At 40.0% G+C, this 21,367-nt stretch overlaps 2 protein-coding genes across 2 annotated transcripts in view; one reads left to right on the top strand and one right to left on the bottom strand.

The window, feature by feature from the left end:
- LOC134749553 (transient receptor potential cation channel trpm) overlaps positions 1–21,367 on the top strand; it is a 308,269-nt gene that overhangs the window by 197,478 nt on the left and 89,424 nt on the right. Inside the window, exons 5-7 of the mRNA XM_063684539.1 lie at positions 93–306; positions 982–1,141; positions 3,308–3,444. Of these exons, the coding sequence (XP_063540609.1) occupies positions 93–306; positions 982–1,141; positions 3,308–3,444 (511 nt within the window). The remainder of the gene's footprint in view (positions 1–92; positions 307–981; positions 1,142–3,307; positions 3,445–21,367) is intronic.
- Positions 1,678–7,420, bottom strand: LOC134749573 (uncharacterized). Its single transcript, XM_063684570.1, has 3 exons — positions 6,956–7,420; positions 2,239–2,398; positions 1,678–1,892 (listed from the first exon to the last, which is right to left on the bottom strand). The coding sequence occupies exons 1-3, from the start codon at positions 7,343–7,345 to the stop codon at positions 1,747–1,749; spliced, it is 696 nt and encodes a 231-aa protein (XP_063540640.1). The 5' UTR covers positions 7,346–7,420; the 3' UTR covers positions 1,678–1,746.

The following is a 21,367-nucleotide window of genomic DNA, read 5'->3' as shown; positions in this document are numbered from 1 at the left end:
ACGAGTAGGCAATGTAGGCATGCATCTTATCTGCCTGTGCAAATCTAACAAAATAATTTCCAAGCTATACTTACATCTTAACCATTCCACAGTACGTCCGCCTTGCCCACGACACACGCTCCGAGCTCATAGTCCAACTGCTGACGCGTGAATGGGCCCTCGACCGTCCCAAGCTGCTCATCACCATCCAGGGCGGCAAAGCTAACTTCGACTTGCAGCCCAAGCTGAAAAAGGTGCTCAGAAAAGGCTTGCTGAAGGCCGCTAAGACCACGGGAGCTTGGATTTTTACGGGGGGCACTAATACTGGTGAGTGGGATTGGAGCGAGTATGCATAATCAATAATATATTTCAATATCATCACAGTTTTCACACTTTACTTTCACTCAATGGAACTTAATTCATTAGTGTACGAGTACGACTTTACATGATTACCTACTTCACTTCTTCCTTCACAATACTTTGGTATAAATTTAATTACTTAAAAGCCGGGTTTTAGCTTTAAACAGTAAAAGCATTAATTATTGGCCAGGGGAGCGTGAATGTAATTTCTTAAAAGCTCATGTGCAGAGTAGCTTAAAAAGTTGAAAAAAACGAAGCGGAAAGAAGTTGACAAATGGTTCTCTTAATTCATGCTATTTTTGAAAAAGGATTTTTTTTATTTAGATAAGTTTTGAAATATACGAATACAATTTTTTATTTAGTATGATTCCATTATTGAGTACATTCGTTTTCCAGAATTTTCTGTTTACTCGTGAAGAGATTTTGGGTGGTCTACACATTAGCAGTAGAATCTAAGTAGTCGAAGAGCATAAAATGATCTAAACACATCTCGTACCTTTAGGATAATAAGAGCGTGTGAAGATCATATTCAAAACCTCGTCTTACTTACTTCTGCTGATGATCTACATCACGTATTCCTTAATTAAGTTGCTTTTTCACTCATTCACTAACAGAGTAATCATTTTAATCTTTCGTCATCAGGTGTGACGCGACAAGTGGGTGACGCATTACAACTGGAACGCTCGCAGCGAGCCGGCAGGGTCGTCAGCATTGGCATAGCTCCATGGGGCATCGTGGAAGGGGCAAATGATCTTATAGGCAGGGGCAGAGACGTACCCTACCATGCTATGGCTTCACCTAGGTAAGCTTGGATTTGGATTGTAACTATTAAAACATTGAACACATAATTACTTACTCAATGGCAACTTGAAATGGACGAAGAAAATATAAAAGATACCCAATTCTAAATAGAATGACCAGTTTTCTAGCCAGATTCAATTACGTATTTTGTGTCAAACGTTTGGGTTAAACGCCATTTTAAACGATTCGAAGGAACGAACACTATGCCTTATATTTGTAATATCTCCATACCTAATGGATATATAAAGCCAGATTCACATTTATCTGACCGGTCATGTTGTGCTGTCTCGTGACCATCAGAACGGTAATTGGTTTCATACATTTAATATGGTTGTGTTCATATTTATCTGATAAGCAGCGAGCATCACAGAAATGAAGACACGTCAGACAAATGTGAATCCGGCTTAAAGATGGTATCTACTCTGTTCCGTCATCAAATTATTTTATCTCTTTTGTATCGCAGAATCTCTGTACTTAGAAAAGACAAAATTATTATTGTAAAATTTATTTCTTCTTTAATTTCCTATATCCTATATCCGTCACCCTAACAATTAAACAATGCAAATGCATGCAGTTGCTATATTAAGGTCTGTATCTCTAAGTCAGCTATTTGAAAGGATCGGGAGTACTTATGACGGTGGATGAACTAAGTCCGTGCATCTGTGCTTGGAAGAGGACGTCGTTAATCAGCTTCTCAGCTAATATCCTCATGTTGGGTGGCAAGGTTCTTAGTTTCGCTGCTACGTTTATACCTGCCGGAAAGAAATGATGAAAAATTAGACTGTGGGCTCGAGCCTTATGAGTCTAAATTAGAAGAACTTTGTTCGATTACCAAGAGAGGAAAAACATTTGCGTTTTTAGAAATTTTGACTCAATGGGACCGCTTTCTTTTTCGGCTACTAGATTAATGTAATTGTCAAAGTCATTCAACATAACCTTAAATTTTACCTCGATTTTTTTTTGGGCCTACCCCGTCCGCATCTAAAATCTTGCGGCATCCACTTTGTGGCTATCGGGAGTCGTGGAGATCAAGAGGCGAGAGAAGTAGACCTTTGCTCAGCAGTGGGACACTATAATAGGGTTAGAAAAGAGTATTACCTATCGCATCATACTCGTCGTCGACCTCAGTCCGCTTCTTCGTATCCTCGTAGTACTGCTGTCTAGAATCTTCTATCATACTGGTCTCCACATTGTACTCTGCCGCATAATTGCCTGTCTGCTCGTAGCTCTCCTCCTCAGGCAGGTCTTCATCCGATTCCTAAAAAGTAAAGTATTAAAGTAATTACTAAAATTTTATTAAAAAACCGGACAACTCGCGCACGAAGGATTCCGTACCAACGTAATCCGTTCCGGGTTCCGTACCATAAGTTGGAACCATTTTAATTGGCAAAACTGGGGGTCTATATTTATTTAACCCTAATGACAATTTGTACATATCGATGCTGTAGTAGAGATAAATATAATATTTCATAATTTTACTTTGTTTCCCTTTTCGTTCACCTACAAATGTACCTTCTACAATAAAAATTTGGATAAAGATAATTCATTACAACATTATATTAATGTAAAAGCATTTAACTGCACGAGCATTTCATGAAATAATCTCTGCCGTATATTCATTAAAATTTTAGTAGGTAATACCTAAATGTATTCGTTTTAATGTCAGGGTTCCAAATTATCCAGATAATTATAGTCTTTGATAATTATCCGAGGTATGGATTATTTTCTTTGAATTTTTTGATAGTAACAAATAATGGCGTTTTTTGCTATGTACAAATAAAAAGTATAAAAAGTGACCTAATATTGATTAGTTTTTTTATTAACCATTAAAATATAGTTTTATGTTTCATGTAACAATCTAATTATATTTCGTCAATTTTAGGTTATTATCAAATCGATCATTATCAGGCATAAAAATCACGATAATTATCGCGATAATTATCGAGATAACTATCATTGATATTTATCCTTTCGAACCCTGTTTAATGTTGATGTTTCATAAGTATAAACAGAGTGTGCTATTATTTTGAGTGTAATGTGATAGAAAAAAGTTCTCGTGTATTTCTTAATCAATTTTTTATTACAATATGTAACTATCATATGTAAACTGTATCTTTTGTTTGTGATCCTAACAAATAAGTAAATAAATGCTGAATTCTTTTGGCAGATCGAAGCTCGCGGTGCTGAACAACCGGCATGCGTATTTCCTATTGGTGGACAACGGCTCGGTGGGGCGCTACGGCGCAGAGATCGTGCTCCGGCGCAAGCTGGAGAAATACATCGCGGCACAGAAACTACATCCATGTGAGTACTAATTAATGTGGTCAATAGTTCAACGTGGGAAAGACCGTCAGATACAATTTTTGGTTGGAAAGACCGTCACAGTCAGAAAAGTACTTCGCTTCTGTAAGTGGAGTAAAAAAGAACTTGTAGACGGTCTTCCTCACATTGAACTTAACTTCCCAATATACTAAAGAACCCTCTGAATCCAGGTTTTCCAGGTCGAAATCTCAGATTCTGATATTAACATTTCGTCTTAAAGAAACTTGCAGTTCGATTTGGCACAATCAATTAAACAGCATATAAATATGCCATCATATTAAATACAAAAATTACCATTACCATGACCTAAAAACCAAATTGGATTCTTTGGGTGTGATCCTCTGGCTGTATTCCTTGGCAAACTGTAGTGTACTAAGATCTTTCTGAGAAAGACCTTTGTGGAACAAAAGACCTTTTAAAGGTAAAATGGCTGCTAGTTTTCAACTGACTCCCGAAAAGGAGGCTGTTCTTAAGTCGGCTGCCTCATATATCAACACCAGGTGAAAGGATTTCGTAAGTAAATTGGAACTCACAATGAGCACTCTTTGGCGTGGAATTGCGGCAATGGGCATAACGAAAATACATTGAGCTCGAGTACAAATGAGGAGTGGAAAAGGGCTTATTTTTGTATGGAATTTATAGAGAAAAAAAAGAGATTTCATTGAAAATACACTCCTCAAATGTGTTTTGGCGTTTTCCATTATTTTTAATTCAGCATAACCTATATAAATTACGAAAATGACTTTATATTAACATAACGTTTAATAAAAATAGCTAATTTGATTACTTATGTCATTATTTCTGTACTTATATTAATATATTTTTATATCCTTTAGAAAATATATAATATTTATAGGTCCTAGGAAATTTTTGCTTTTTTGAGGTTTCTTTTATTACACGAGTATTGTAACTTAGTTTTGTTGACTTACAAGAATTATAATATAATACTATGAGTATTATACATAAAAAAAATATGTAAGTAATGTGTAACAATACGAATAAAGTACCTGTCTTCATTACACAGCCCAAAAAGAATACATACAAACTCGTAAAAAGCGAGGGATGAATGTGTCCACAATTAGTACGGGCCTTTGTTTTTTGCGTTCTCGGAGGAAAAAAATGCAGGTTTTTGTTACAGAGTTGGGAAATTGCGTTTCATTTTCATAGGTCATAAAAAAACAGACTACGTTTAAAACGACTTGATTAACAAGTAAGAGGGAAAAAATATTACTTCGTCGTTTTGAAAACTGTTGCTTTATACTACCGTCAAGTAAATAAATTTTATTCCTACTACGTACGTACGTACGTCCTACGTGGGCGATCTCGTCGCGAACGTCTTGCCGTGGGCCCGCCGCACCGCGCCGCGCCGCATCGCTTCGTGTTCACGAGTTGTTCGCTTACGTAAGACGCTGCGTAACGTACTGCCTTGGAACTAATTCCTAGGGTTATTTTCATCGTATAAAGTACATTTGTGTCAGAAGAAGCAGTTTAAGACTGATATCCAGCCGCAATTGGTTGATAAAGATCTCGAAATCGTACAATAGATGACTATTAGTTATTCTGTGGTAGATTGTTAACCAAGGGTTGAATGGCACCCATCACTGTCGAGGTAGTTTGGCGCTCGAACGCAGTGAGAGCGCCAATTGTACGAGACAAAAATGGCTCCTTTCACCCGAGTTAAACACTCTACTTTTCATATCGAATGTGAGGAAACAAAACAAGACAAAGCAATTTTGCAAACTCAGTAATTAAAGTACCTAATAGACCTACGGCCATGATTTTTTTTCCTTAGGACTTACTTGCAATCGGAGACTTTTCATGTGTGAAGATAAAATAACCCCTAGCGAAAAACATTTAGATTGCAATATTTACGAAAACACACATATTTTAACAAACTGCAATTTTTTAACTAATTTTTAAATGATTTGTTTATTATAACACGAAATTACCTCTTACTTTTTAAATTTTTACTTTTTCGTTCTAAAACTCCCAAACAGTCAATGGCATCCCAGTCATTTAGCCAACATAATAAAAGTATTAAAAAATAAATAAATATTAAATTACAATTTAATGAATAAAATAAGCAATTTATCTTATATTTTATTTTATTTTTATGAATATGTGCTAAATAACTTTAAAACCCATTTAATATCGTACAAACGTTTAACTGTGGCTGTATAAGATGCTGCTTTGCTCATTTACGCAAGTGATAATTTTTGACATTGTGTTTAGTATAACTATCATTACTTTCTGACATTTTATCTCACTGTATTCGATTTTTATTTTTTTTATTTTGTTATGATTTGTTTGTTTTTATTTATTTTTTAATTATTTTACTGAATTATCATTTTTTACAATTTGACGATCTTTTTGTGAGTTCATGTTATTTAGATACATTGTGACATTATTAAATATCATGTAATTCCCAATAAGAAATAAATTAATCTAATCTAATCTAGTGTAAGGTTTAAAAACGCTGAACGGGCACGCACCTGACGCATCGCCCCTCCCCGACTCAAATTACCTCGCCTCGCGACAGCAGAATGACGGCCGTTTGCCGGCCGCTCAGTACTATTTTTAAGCAACTCACACTCACTCATGACGCGTGTACAGAACGACGTGCCGTTCACACATAGAAACGCAAGTGATTTTTCATGTATAGCGTATCCGCCCTGTGCCAGGGGTATTATCACACTGTAATAATGAAAACTAAAAAAAAAAATCTAAATGTAATTATTTTCGAAATTGCTTTCTTGGGGTTAGACATAAGGATATTAGGTATTATTTGAGGTATATTTTACAAAAACTATTTGGACGGTATTGTATCTGGAGAAGCCCAAACTTGGTATGTTTTGAAAATTATTATTATTCTGATGTCACATATTTTTTCATTCGGCTTAAAAAGCCCTTTCATTCAATTTTTTAAACAATAAAAAATGACGCCATGACTCCTCTGACTTCTCTCCATTTTAATTTTTTATTGGTGCTACGGGTCAAATTGATTTAAATGGCCTAAAGATCAATCGTACCGATTTTTATACTTTTGACACCATTTGCAGCATTTTACTGAATTTCGGGGTGTATCGCGAGGACTAAAAGATAATTAAATTGTGTTTAACGTCGACACGTTAGTGTATTGTATTCTACATTAGATGCAATTTGCTTTTATTCGTAGGTATTTCGTATTTGGCCTCATTTTGACTAGATCCCCATTGTTGTCGTGGTAAAACATCATTTTGCCATGTGCAGTCGTAGTACGCCCGTCGCCCACTGCCAATTGCCATCCCACATCCCACGCCATTAATTCATCACAACATACGCCTGGGTCTTTCATCACACTTTTCCAAAGTAGCTGTCAACAATCCTTGTCACTGATTAAGGTATATTTAAGTAAGTCCGACTACTTCAAAATTTCGGCTAAATAATTCCGAAAATCAGCCATAATTCCGTCTTATGTAAAGTCCACTTTTGAAACTTTTCGGATACATCTTACCTCATTCTGACCCGTCGACGCCGCCGGCGAGCTAGGCTTCGTTTTATAGTTGCTCCCGTCCTCCCCGAACACGAACGTAAACATGTCATAATACCACAAATGCGGCACGTAAATCTGGTCCGAGCTTGTTGCCTTCGCTCGACTGTCTTGAACTTTTTTAAATTCCCGCCGTACGCACGCGCGCAAACTCTCAATCTTCCTCAAAATATGCACTTTAGTAGCCGCCCGATCGTATTCCTGAACCAATTCTGTTAATTTTGTAATGGCTTCGTTCCTTTTTCGTTTCAGTTTGTACGCTTGACAAGTTTTGTCCCATAAACAAGGCTGGTCTTTGTATAAAGTTATGAATCTTGTTAGTAGTTTCCGAGGGAACACAACATTGTCGGCCATTTTGGTTTCGCGCGCTTTTTGTGCGAAGAGCACGTTCGAGAACTTGCGCGGCGCGCGGGGCACTGGCGGGCGAGCGTGTTGGGTGCGTCCCTCTCGGCCACCCCTCACCCCCGATGTGGCCTGTGCGCCAGCTTGCTGGCGCTCGCTCCAACAACCCGTCTGGCTGTGTGTATTTCGCTTATCGAACGCATCTTTGGCAAGCATCAACTTTATTTATTATCAACCAGACGAAAATGGACTGTAATACGCTTGAGATAATAACTACTGGTAGGCATTCATAACGTGGCAGGCACATGCGATGCGAAGGACGGGTTTGAAATATGCCAATAATTATTGCGCATTCTTGCAATTAAAATTATTATTTACAATTAATTTGAAATTATAATTAATACTGAATCCTGTGGCTGTGTGTGTGCGTGGGTAGGTATTTTAAGTATAAAGTCATTTGTATAAGCACACATAAAGTGTGGGACTAGCACTGAGATACGCACACAGGAATTTAACGTTTAGTTTAACACTCGGTCACGACAAAGTGCGTTTAGAGTTAGCTTGGCCTGACTCTACCTACCTACCTATCCATTTCTTCTTTGTTATAAGCAAGTATAGGTATGTTTAGTAGTAGAATATCTATATTTTTTATGTACTTACTTTACTATTACCTACCTAATTAACTATAGATGTCATCCATTTTTGGTCCACTTTTATTTAAATCCTCCCTACTCTTATCTCGTAAACTCTACAACGATCTAAGATGTTTATATGTGAACTTCCAAAGACACAAAACTTTTTACTACCACTTAAACTAAAACCCTTGCCCGTAAAGATAAAACAACCCTAAAGTCGTTTGATGGCGTGTTAGGAAATTTGACAATTAGTGGCCTGGCCTTTTTTCGAAAAGTCTTCTAGAAATCGATTTTCGCTCATTTCATCTCAGATATGGGTGAATATGGATAGATATGGGTATCAATGCATTCAGTTCGCCTCGTGTGTAATGACCAACTTAGCACACTTGTCTTGTATCACAATGTACTATTTTCTACTCGTCGACTGTATATTACAACTTCATATGCAACACTACAACCTTACTCTTTTCAACGTTGGATAGTCTATGGCACTTCCGACTCAAGCATAAGAATTGTATCGATACGGTTTAGTCAATTATAATTTTTTTGAAAATAAAACTTCATAGGTACATTTCGATAAAATATTTCTTGTTTAAGGAGACTCGATTCAATGCAAATTAGCCTACTTAAACACGCTGCTGCATCGCATCTGCTTTGTGATTGGTTGGCCAACAATAGTACATTACTGCAGGCGCCGGGAAAGAAGTGCTTGCCGGCTGAGTAGGTATAGATAGTGATAGTGATACGAAGGCGGCAAGCCCTTTTCACGGCCAGGCATGTAGTAGTAGTAATCACTTTATTGTACACAACACAGGTTTACAAAAATAAATTACAGTAAGATGTAAGATGTGTAGAAATAAGTAACAAAAAATTGTGACCTGTAATACCTTATTACCAATAAATTATGTTTATGTCTATGTCTATGTCAGTAATGGAAGTACAAAGGCAAACTTATCTTCTTCCAGCTAACCTTCGAGTAGATGAGTGGAAAACTATAGCCAGGTCAGATAGACAAACTTACAGAATTTACAAATTAATATTTAAAAAAAGTAAACTATTTAACATAGTATAGGGCATGTATAGTGCTTTTCTCAAACATATGCAATGAAATAAAGAAATACACCACTCAAAAAAATACAAATTTCCCCTTGACTTTGGCGGCAACAAGTTATTAATTGCTAATTCTGCCTCCGCCCTCAATTGCGACGGAGTACAATTAATTTCTTCGTCGCTATTATCATCGGAACTCACATTGAAATTTTATTTATAAATATCAATCACAAATATAAAATCCAGCTACTTGACAAAAGTTTTTTAATTTTCCCTCCAATCCCTACATAATGTTATGTTTTTTTACGGAAGTCGTGCGTATTTCGCGTGTGTAGTGTTCGAATAGACGTTATTAGGGTTATTATACACAACCTGATATAGTTGGTCAAACCAAATTGTCAGTAAATAAGAACAAAAAAAAATACTATACTAATCCTTTTCATTTGGGTGCTGGTACCAGATATGCGAGCCGCGCTGGCTAGCCGCCGCCATGAAGAGGTGGCGCGCCGCCGCCGCCGCCGGCCTTTTCGAAATTCGCGCCGCGACAGCATTATCAAGCTCACCCGCGATTGGCCAGCGCAAAAAAATTTAAAAGCCGTACGGTACCGTTTACCAGATTTAGAAAAAGAAGCCGATTCCCAAGTGCAATACTTTCGTTTACTTGAAAAGCCAGCGCGCACTTTCGAAGATGATAAAAATGACCCTATTTCTGATGAAGAACAGGAACAGGATTTATTTACCCAAAACGATGGACAGCATCGGGTTGGCGGGTTGGATAATCCAATCCAATTAAACTTGGATCACGTTCCAAGTATTAAATTAGCAACACCAACACGTTGGCATAGCGTACTTGAAATGCTCAAGAGCATGATCCACTGCTGCAATCCCAGAAAGCTTGCACCTTGAATGTGGCATTGGTTTTCAAGTCCGAAATAAAGGATGTGTTGAATTCTATCCCAGAAGACGAAACCTTTATCATAATGCTGTCCTTGAAAAGCAATATGATGAAGCAAGTTGACAAGAGGTTCCCTACAACAAAAGCAACCATAGCAACAGCTCTGCTAGACTACGGGTTCATGGGACTGACGGAGATAGATGTGTATCTTGAAAAGCATAATATGACTCGTGCATCATTTCTGGCTGGGTATTTTAAGGATATTGTGGAAACCAGTGACAGCGAGACTACTCAAGCAGTAGTTCCTAGCACTAGTACTGTCCCTGTCCGTAAAACAAAGGACACAAGCTCTTCTCAGCTGTTGTTAAAGTTAGCCAAGAAGCATTGCTCTTACAACAGTATTGGCTTTCAAAACGAAGATGCAATTATTATTATTATTTGTAATGCAGGCAGGCAGTTTAAACAACTGATAATGCCTGTATCCAGAGTCATAAAGCAAGTTCTCAGTGTTGAGTAGAATTTGCTTTGTGCTTATCTAATTTATTCTTAAACTCATTGACACTTTGGGCCGCTACTACATCCCCTGGGAGTTTGTTCCAAGCGTTGACCACTCTGTTGCTAAAGAAGTGTCTATGAGGATTATTGTAGGACCTGTGAGACACCAGCTTATACTGATGACCTCTCAGACGGTTGTTACTATTGCGTTCTAGCATCTTATGGAAATCTTTAAGGTCGTAGTGTTGGGTTAGTATTTTGTATGTCTCAATCAGATCTCCGCGTTCTCTGCGCTCCTTCAAGGTTGTGAGCTTTAAGAATTGTAGTCTTTCTTCATAGGACATGTTTTTGAGTTTCTTCGGTATCTTGGTGAAACTACGTTGAACTTTCTCCAACATCTCAATATCCTTGATAAAATAAGGGCTCCATACTTGAAATGCGTACTCCAATATAGGCCTAACATAGGTTTTGTGAATTTTGAGCATCATATCCGGCGTCAGATTCCCAAAAGCTTTTCTTATGAGGTAGATAAGGCTCTTTGCTTTCTTCACGATTGCAGTTATATGTTCTTCCCATTTCAAGTCCTCAGTGATTTTGACACCCAGATCGATTTGTACCTTGACAGCTTTTAAGGGAGTGTTGTCCATATTATATGTGTAATGAGGGTTGTTTTTACCTATGTGCAGAACAGTACATTTTGTAGAATTCAGATTTATGAGCCATTCTTTAGACCAGTTCCATACTTTGTTCAGGTCGTCTTGTAGCAAGTCATAGTCAAGCAATGGGTTGCCAAATAATTTAGTGTCATCTGCAATTGATTAAGAAACGTGGAAATATCTAGCAGCTGACGGTCCCACTGAACTTGATGATGTCGACCTGCTATCTTTTTGAAAATAAAAAAGAACAACCTCTTTTCCGTTGCTGTCAACTTTGGCTAGAGCGATGCTTTGTGTCCCTGCCACAAGCTCACCGAGAGAGCGGGTATTTTCTGTTGCGGGACTAGTGCTCACGGCAAAAAGATCACGCCTGATGCCCCAGCGTGTCAATAAAATTATATTTATCCACGATAATTATCGTGTGTGCAAAGACTGCTGCAGTGTGTGCAGACGCAGACGACTAAATAATTTAAAAACGTATAATTGATTCATGTATTCTTTTATTTTTACAACAATGATCAATCGTTAAGTCATCAACATCATTCGAATATTCTTTATCATAGTCAGATTGTCTAAACTGTTAGTATGGCTTGATTTCAGCCTAAAAGTTAGATTAGGGTAGAAATCAAAAACGAGCCGCCGGCTAGACGCCGCCGCCGCGAAAATTTTGCCGGCGCGCCGCCGCCGACTGTTTCGCACCCGGCTCGCATGTCTAGCTGGTACTAGTGTAAGACAAAGATATTATGATTCTCTGTCTATGTTTGAAATGAGACAGTCCTTTGACAAACTATAAATGCAGAGGATTTTAAATATTGTCTATGGCCACTGGTGACTTAGGCCCCATACGCACGAGCATTCGCTAATCAGAGAAATCGACTCCTCACTCGCCGTTCGCGGCTTCGCGCCGCGTAGTATGGAGCGGGCTATACAGATTAGTCACAGATTATATAATGACTGTTTTGACACTTTTGACGCACATAAGGACGATATTTCATTGCATGTTTGTGTTCCGGCGAGGAACAGATAAGTAATAATTAATTTCTATGCATATTTAAATAGGTATTTTTTCTTACATACAAAGCAACACAAGTAGGAAAGAATATAATTTTCATGTATGTTAGCAAGATATTTTTGTGTTGGCAACTGCATTTGTCCCAAAGCCCTGCTTTCCGGCGCGGTATCGACATACGCGCCACCTAGTGAAGAAAAAAAAAAACTTCTCCTGCCGTTGAAAGCGAACGCACGCACCGCGCCGCGCTCCGGTTAAACTAATTCATATTTCGAGTTCTGTCGCTGCAATTTAAGTGAAAATCAACCAAAGACTCCTTCGTAACCCAGTGCCTATCTGATATATGCCAGCTGTCGAAAAGGCCGAGGATCTTCACACATCAGCCCAGCACGCGGTCTGCCAGGCGCTACTGGATGTAATGTAAGTTTGCCCTCCGAATTATCTCAGCTACATAGTTTTTTGATCCGTTCGAGCCGGATATTTCTTTCTCTGTTTGTGTTGCTCTTGTATTTTGCGGTATTACGTACCCAGTTTTTCGTTAAGACACGTTTGTAGTTCAATTTAGTATTGTCATTTCCGCCATCTTTGCTTCGCAAAATGGTTCCTAACCCTACAGAAGGCCTTACTGAAGCCGACACATCGTGTATTACACAAGACATATTCGAACGAGATTTAATTCTCGACGAATTAAAGAGAACATTACAATTCGCAGCGACAAATACAGATCAATTTCGTTCAAGAACCACAGATTTAACTGTGCATCAGCGAAAATTTACTAAGATTCAAACTAAAATCGAAAAAGCGTTAATTAAATTGCAAAGTTTCAACAAAGAAGCTAATATTAAGATTCGTAACGATTTTAATGACTTGTATTACGCGATAGTTATCCATTTAAATAACCTAAAGGAGGTAGACGTGGAAAGGCGTCGCGCTAGTCGGGCGCTGACCCCCAACGAAACGCTTAGAAACGATTATCGAAATTTACCTAAACTATCGCTTCCCGAATATCACGGCGAACCGACTGGTTGGCCTGCCTTTTTCGATTTATTTCAATCGCTGGTACACAATAACAATGCCTACACGGATGCGGAGAAGTTTAGGTATTTGTTACTTTCAGTCAAAAACGAGCCACATAACCTGATTAAATCAATTCCCATAACGGAAAGTAATTATTCAATTGCGCTCGATATTCTAAAATCCCGTTATGACAATAAACGCATTATTGCATCACAACATCTGGATAAGTTGCTCGATATAGATATTTGTTCCGCGCGGTCAGCTGTTGCTATCCGCAATTTACTAAATGTTTATCAGGAAAACATAAAGGCGTTGGAAGTAATGGACTTTCCGGTTAAAGAATGGGACTTCGTTCTGTTAAATTTATTATTACGTAAGATTCCCGTCAATACGCGAAAAGAATATGAACGTTCTTTAACCAACCCGAGTGAAATACCTAAAGTTCAAAGCCTAATTACTTTCCTCGAACGCGAACTTTCGGCGGAACAGATGATTTCAGTTTCTAATACACAGTCCACTCGAAACAATTCCTTAAGTGGTAAAAATAACACAAATTTAAATTCAAGTCAATCAAGCCATAATAAACATGTGTTTGCTACTAGTACGGCGTCAGCCCAAAGTCGACCTTACGACGATACAAATAAGGTTCGATCTTGCTTGAAGTGTAAAGGAATGCACACTCTTAGTAAATGTTTGCAGTTTTTGGATTTATCAGTTAAAGATAGATTTGCATTTGTTCAAACAAATAATGTATGTTACAATTGTTTATGCCCCGGGCACGACTTAAGGAATTGTAGATCAAGTTTTAAGTGTCGTAAGTGTAATAAACGACACCATACGTTGATTCATTTAGAATCAAACATTCCGCGATCGCCTATCAACGAAGCTGCGGATTTCGTTGCTGTTTCGCTCGCTCTTACGGAGCAGCCTGGCACGAGCAGCCCGTCCGCACTGTCCGCAGTCCACGGCGTAAACGCACCTCAGAGTTTAGGCATTTTAGGTAAGCTGCCTAGCACGGTTCTATTGTCAACAGCATTGGTTGACCTTTATTACGAAGGCAATAAAATTGCTACTATTCGCTGTATGATAGATGGGGGTTCACAAGCAGCTCTGATTACAGAATCGTGTATGCAACGCCTTAATTTGCCGCGGCAACATGTTAGCGAGCCGCTGCTCGGTATCAGCGACTTGCCGCTGAAACCTAGGGGTACCTTTGTGTGCTCAATTTCGCCTAAGGGCAAACAAAATCCTATTATTCCATTAGAGGCGTCTATTCTGGCGAAGTTAACCCGCCAAATGCCTAGTGTACCACTAGCACCTCTCGCTGATTGGCCTCATTTGCAGGGACTCGATTTAGCCGACCCTGAATTTCATAAACCTCAGCCGGTTGATATGATACTCGGCGAGGACATTTTCATGGATATTGTTCGCGATGGCATTGTCAGGGGTCAACCTGGAACGCCCACCGCAATAAATAGTGTGTTTGGTTATTTGCTAGGAGGTAAAGTGAACTTTACTTCCAATGTTTCGACTCCACGCCATACTTGTTTTACGTCGTTCGACAACGACAACCTTCAGAAGTTTTGGGAGCTGGAGTCAGTACCAGAGATGCGGAGTTACACTCCCGAAGAAAAGCTATGCGAATCCTTTTTTCAAAAGACGCATACGCGCGATGAAACAGGGCGATACGTTGTCGCTCTGCCATTCAAGCCCGATGCACCGCCGCTCGGTGAGTCTCGGCAAATTGCTTTAGCACGATTCCATAAATTGGAATACCGTCTAGAACGTAACCCCCAGTTGAAGGCGGATTATCACGCTTGCCTCCAAGAGTACGTGGATCTTAACCACATGGAGCTCGCGGACGATAACCCCCCCGCTGGCGCGAGTTACTACATACCCCACCATTCTGTGTCAAAAATTTCCGAAACTACCCGCACGCGCGTAGTTTACGACGCGGGGTGTCGCACGACAAGTGGACACTCCTTGAACGACACTTTGTTAACGGGTCCTAAGTTACACTTAGACATCGTTGACGTTCTTCTAAAATTTCGAGTGCATAACATTGCATTTTGTTCCGACATCAAACAGATGTATCGTAATATTCTTGTGCGTGAAAGTGATAGGGACTTTCAGCGCATCCTTTGGCGCCAATCGCCCGAGGAACCTCTGCGCGATTATAGGCTTCGTACCGTTACATTCGGTGTAAGTAGTTCCCCTTATCTCGCATTACGCACAATAAAACAGCTGGCTGACGACGAAGCTGAGCGTTTCCCGCACGCCTCACCAGTCTTACTAAATGACGTCTTTGTCGACGATGTGGTAACCGGTGCAGATACCACAGCCGAGGCCCTCGCTCTGCAGCAGGAGCTGATAGGTATTTGTGCCACGGCCGGGTTCGAATTACGTAAATGGCAAAGTAACTCGCCCGCTATTCTCGCTGCTACGCGATCCCCAGATTCTCATGGTGAGCGGCGCGAAAATGTTCATTTTGCCGAAATGGAAAATGATAAAGGGGTCAAAGTCCTTGGACTTCAATGGAATCCGGGATCAGACTCATTTAGTTTCAAAGTACAGAGTACTTCTCAGGCCAGTACGAAGCGGGCAATCCTATCTGAAATTGCAAAAATTTACGACCCCCTCGGGTTATTATCTCCGGTAACATTGTTTGCCAAACATTTAATTCAATTGCTATGGTTAGCAAAGGTTCCGTGGGACTCAGAAATCCCTATCGATATAGTTAACTCATGGACGAGTTTTGTTCGCGAGCTCCCGCTCTTATCTCAAATTTCATTTCCGCGTCATATTTTTAATACTGACGACTTCGATTCAATCGAAATTCACGGATTTGCAGATGCAAGTCAAATTGCGTATGCCGCATGTGTTTATATACGTCTTACGGACAATACCGGCAAGGTTCAAACTTATTTAGTTATAGCTCGGACCCGCGTAGCTCCACTTCGGCTTCGCCTTACTATCCCGAAAATGGAATTAATGGGATGCGTGATCCTGTCAAAATTGATAGAACGAGTAATACGTATTTACGGTGATCGCATTCGCCCCGACCAAGTTTACGCGTGGTCAGATAGTTCCGTCGCGCTCGCGTGGCTTAAGTCACCCCCGCACGAATGGAAAACGTTTGTCTCTAACCGCACCAGTGAGATTTTGTCCCGTGTCCCGGCGAGCTGCTGGCGTCACGTCCCGTCACCTGCCAACAGCGCTGACCCGGCGTCGCGCGGTCTGCTGCCCGCCGCACTCGTACAAAATGACTTGTGGTTCCATGGTCCTACATGGCTCCAACTAAGTCACGACTCCTGGCCTATACAAAAACCGGTAATAAACACAACGGAGGAAAAACGTAATAAAATTGAATCAACAAATGTTCATTGCGCATGTGTGTCCACACTGCCTACTTCCCCGGACGATACCCTTATCACGCGATTTTCGTCGCTAGGTAAATTAGTTCGCGTCACGGCATTAATATTTCGTTTCTATAAAAAATGTAGAAAACATATACAAACGTTCCCTGAGTACGTCACCGTACCAGAGTACCACTTTGCATTAAAACGACTTATATTCATTACGCAACAACAAATGTTCGATGACGACATTAAAAATATTTCGTCAAATAAATCCCCTTCTTTACGTTTGCGGCGTCTCGCACCTATTCTAGATAGTGAGGGATTATTACGCGTCGGCGGACGTATTCATAAATCGTTTTTACCTTATGAGTCAAAACATCAATTGATTTCACCTAAACGACATCATCTTACAAATCTTATTATTGACGATGCTCATATAAACGAATTGCACGCCGGTCCGCAGTGCGTGCAAAACTCGCTTTTACAGCGATATTGGATTATTTCGGGTCGCGATATTGTGCGTCTGCGCGTGCATCGTTGTATACCATGTTTCCGCGCACGGCCCACTCGCATCCAGCCTCGTATGGGCATGCTACCTTCGGTTCGCTTGCGCCCCGCGCGCGTATTTAGTAAAACTTCGTGCGATTTTTGCGGGCCATTCTACGTTCGCGCTAATAAAGTTCGTAATGCAAAAATAATAAAATGTTATGTTGCGGTTTTCGTATGTATGAGCGTTAAGGCTGTACATCTCGAGGTAGTTTCTGAACTTTCTACTGAAGGTTTTTTAGCCGCGTTGCGACGTTTCACGTCCCGTCGAGGATATTGTACAGATATATATACCGATTGCGGACGTAACTTTGTTGGTTGTAATAATTACCTTAAAGAATTATACGCGTTCTTACGTAACGATTCGGTCATGAGCGTTCTCAACCAACAAACCTTAAAACAAGGATTAACTTGGCATTTTCAGCCACCGTATGCTAGCCATTTCGGTGGACTATTCGAAGCGGCTGTTAAGAGTTTCAAAACCCATTTACATCGCGTAATAGGTACACAAGCGCAAACGTATGACTCTTTTCAGACTATGACCTGTCAAATTGAAGCGGTACTTAACAGTCGTCCGCTCTGCGTGTTAAGTTCGGACTCTTCTGATCCGTTGCCCCTTACGCCGGCCCATTTCTTAATCGGAGAGCCCTTAACGGCCCTACCGGACGTTTCTTTGATCGACGACAACCCTAATCGTCTTACGCGTTGGCGCTGGGTACAACAAGCTGTCCAGCATTTCTGGCGTAGATGGAGCCGTGAATATCTCCATCAACTGCAACAGAGTACAAAGTGGCTTCAAGATCGCGGTCCCGCCATCCGTGAAGGCATTGTTGTTGTGGTATGCGATGACCACTTGCCGCCGTTACAGTGGAAACTCGCGCGCGTTCATGCTGTCCATCCGGGCACTGATCAAGTTATTCGCGTCGTAACTTTAAAAAGTGGGAACACATTGTTCAAACGACCCGTAGTTAAGGTCTGTCCCTTGCCCTTAGAATAATTCGTACATTCGTTACGACTCTTAATGTTAGCATTTAAGTTAGGTATAAGTTTCTTATCTTGCTAAACTTTCGCATGTTCTTTTAAAAGTCACTACGTGCTTTTAAGGTGAGCGGCATGTTCCGGCGAGGAACAGATAAGTAATAATTAATTTCTATGCATATTTAAATAGGTATTTTTTCTTACATACAAAGCAACACAAGTAGGAAAGAATATAATTTTCATGTATGTTAGCAAGATATTTTTGTGTTGGCAACTGCATTTGTCCCAAAGCCCTGCTTTCCGGCGCGGTATCGACATACGCGCCACCTAGTGAAGAAAAAAAAAAACTTCTCCTGCCGTTGAAAGCGAACGCACGCACCGCGCCGCGCTCCGGTTAAACTAATTCATATTTCGAGTTCTGTCGCTGCAATTTAAGTGAAAATCAACCAAAGACTCCTTCGTAACCCAGTGCCTATCTGATATATGCCAGCTGTCGAAAAGGCCGAGGATCTTCACACATCAGCCCAGCACGCGGTCTGCCAGGCGCTACTGGATGTAATGTAAGTTTGCCCTCCGAATTATCTCAGCTACACTAAAAAAACTAGCTAAAAAAACATTTTATTTTATGTTGTAGTAGAAACAATTGCTTCATAAGTCAGAAACGCGCATGTGACACCCTTCATATAGCAACATCCATACCCTACGAAAACCGCTTAGCGTTGCTTGTTAGTCCTTTACGGTGGCCAAAATCGAGAAAAAAACTGTCTTAAAATTGAATTTAGCAAGGAGCAGGTACCAGGGCCTCATGAGTTACGAGGAGGTGTCGTTGAGCAACCCGCCGGGGGCGCCGGGCCCGGCGGCCGGGGCGCGTACGAGTATGAAGGTATCGCGGGCTGCGGCAGCTTGCGTATCTTAGCTGTATACTTTTGGTTTGTTTACCGATATTATATGATTCTGCTAGTTGAAAGTATATTTTTTTTGTCTCGTAGAAAAAGTATTGTATACAATAGTGCTATAATCAAGCTTTTCAATCTCGTACCTTAACTTAAGCAACTCGGCAAGCTTCCTTGCTTAAACACGGTACTCGACTGAAAAGCTCTCTATTATATCACGATTGTATAAAATACTATTTTACACGTTCATGTCAATATTATATTTTATTTCACTCTCGCCTAAAGTTAATCTCAGCAAGCAAGTTAGCCAAGTACAGTTAATAAGATTTATCTGTTTAATTTGAACGGGCGCCGTTGTAAATTAGAGCAACGAAAGTTTAGAAGGATTTAACTAAACGGTTTATTGGTCAGGTAGAATGGAGGAAAATATCATATTTTGGACACATATACAGAAATGACAAATATAATATACTACAACTAATATTAGAAGGAAAAAATGATGGCAAGAGGGGAAGGGGAAGAAGGAGGGTCACCTGGCTTGACAACATAAAAAAATGGACGAACGTCGATAACGCAGCCATGCTGGCAGAAATGGCTAAGAACAGGAGAGAGATGGCAAAGGTGGTCGCCGACATCCGTTAGGGCATGGCAAACAAAGAAGAGAAGAAAATGGAAGACAAATAAATAAGTTCAATAATGATAGGGTCATGTACTAAATCAGAAATATTTATTGTCAACACAAATAAATATAAATATTAATAAATATAATAATTTATATAATTTTATACTATTTTTAGATAACATTTTTTTTGCAGTTTTGGGTATAGTTACTCGTACTTTTAGATGTATGATAGTCAACTTACATATATCTAGTCATGGTCATGAGAATATTTAGTTAATTTTTGGACCAAGCAAATACGTTGCAGGTTGCAGCACTAATGAAAAATGGTTTTAAACATCTCAAACAGACAACATTCTGAAATAATGTAATCCAGCTAGATACCATTATTTTGTAATTTTCATAAACACATTTTCAACAAACACACTCCCTTTTCGTCATTCAGAGCACTAGAGTCCCGTCTAAGCTAATATAATATTGCACCGACTTGAATATAACAAAGTGAGGGAGTGTCATTATTGTCGTCATTGTTCATAGAAATTTGACATAACCATTGCAAATGCCATGCATACTTGAAGCTACCTCGGTTAGTTCGTCCGATTCTAGTTAGCTCGGTCTGGCTGCTGGCTTGGTATGGGACCAATGCTGCCCCATAGAAATCAGTGGCATCACATCAGCCGGAATGTATGAAACAGCCAAATTTTTTTTGGCGTTTTCTGCATTGGTTCAATAAAAGTTGTCCAGTATGTCCTATACTAAAAATCACTACGCAAAGTATGGCTGTGGAATTTCATCCTGTATAAATAGATTTTTCACCTCAAAGTGCGACTTTCCTCACTGCAGGGACTGACGAAAATGCGACTTTCCTCACTCCAGGGAGTGAAACAAAGAAGCTTTTTAATTTAATGAAGGCCATGAACTGCCACTTCATACTTCTATTACAAATTGTTTTTTTTTTCTGTATTATTCTCTGTAATTCGAAATACACTTTAACCTTTAATATGTTCTCACTACTGCGGTGAAAAATTACTAACTAAATAACTATTCCGCAACTCGGCAGTCTCGAAATTTTTGCAACCAGTTCTACAAAAATGTGCAAACGAGTGAAACGAATAGAGCGACTGCTTCTACGCGAATAACTTTAATCTGGCTGCAGTTTTGTATTCAAGTTGCGTCCGTGCAGCTACGGCAATCAAACATTCTATTGCCCTTACTAAATGCAGATTGCAGACCCTTTACTGGCTCCTCTACACGATAGGCCATCATGCTGGCCCACTAAGATAGGTCAGCGTGTAGAGAGGGTAGTGGGTAGTGGTGTCGGATGGCTTATGGCGCGGCGGGACGGCGATGGGATGGCCACGGTGTTGTTTTTTCGTCCACACATCAAAGGTAGTGCCAGCGATGGCGTGTACGCATGTACTTACTGTCCGCGCGCGAATTCCGTGCACGGCTGAGGAATGTTAGGAATGTTGGGCGTCATGACAGAGTAGTGTCATTTTGTACGTTCGGCCGCGGCGCACACCCCCCCACTTCCTCGACCTCCGAATGCACGGAATTGGCGCGCGGACAGTACACATAGCCCATTCCATAGTGCAAACTCATTTTAAAATGTGCAACATGACCCATTGAAAAACTGGTCTACTAATGCACAACTGCCACATTTTATTACAAGCTTTTATTTAACTTGCAATGTATTTATAATTATGTTCTCTTGTAAGCTAAATTAGACCCACTGTACTTAGTATGTAACAGTGTTAGCCGAACGTTAATTGCAATTAACCATTAACCAGTACAAATTGAACCGTAAACCGTAACGGACGGTTACAGTTTACGGTTCAATTTGTACTGGTTAATAGTTAACTGCATTAACGTTTCGGCCAAC

Source organism: Cydia strobilella, chromosome 18 (assembly GCF_947568885.1).
Source record: "Cydia strobilella chromosome 18, ilCydStro3.1, whole genome shotgun sequence".
In the NCBI taxonomy this organism is placed as follows: Eukaryota; Metazoa; Arthropoda; class Insecta; order Lepidoptera; family Tortricidae; genus Cydia; species Cydia strobilella.
This window is presented reverse-complemented; position numbering and strand designations above follow the sequence as displayed.

What these genes read in the sequence shown, in the direction of transcription:
- LOC134749573 (XM_063684570.1), bottom strand. Translation starts at nt 7,345, where the DNA reads ATGGCCGACAATGTTGTGTTCCCTCGGAAACTACTAACAAGATTCATA. An exon ending in CGTCGACGGGTCAGAATGAG is followed by an intron (nt 2,399 to 6,955) that starts GTAAGATGTATC and finishes TTTACTTTTTAG; the next exon opens with GAATCGGATGAAGACCTGCC. An exon ending in CGACGAGTATGATGCGATAG is followed by an intron (nt 1,893 to 2,238) that starts GTAATACTCTTT and finishes TCTTTCCGGCAG; the next exon opens with GTATAAACGTAGCAGCGAAA.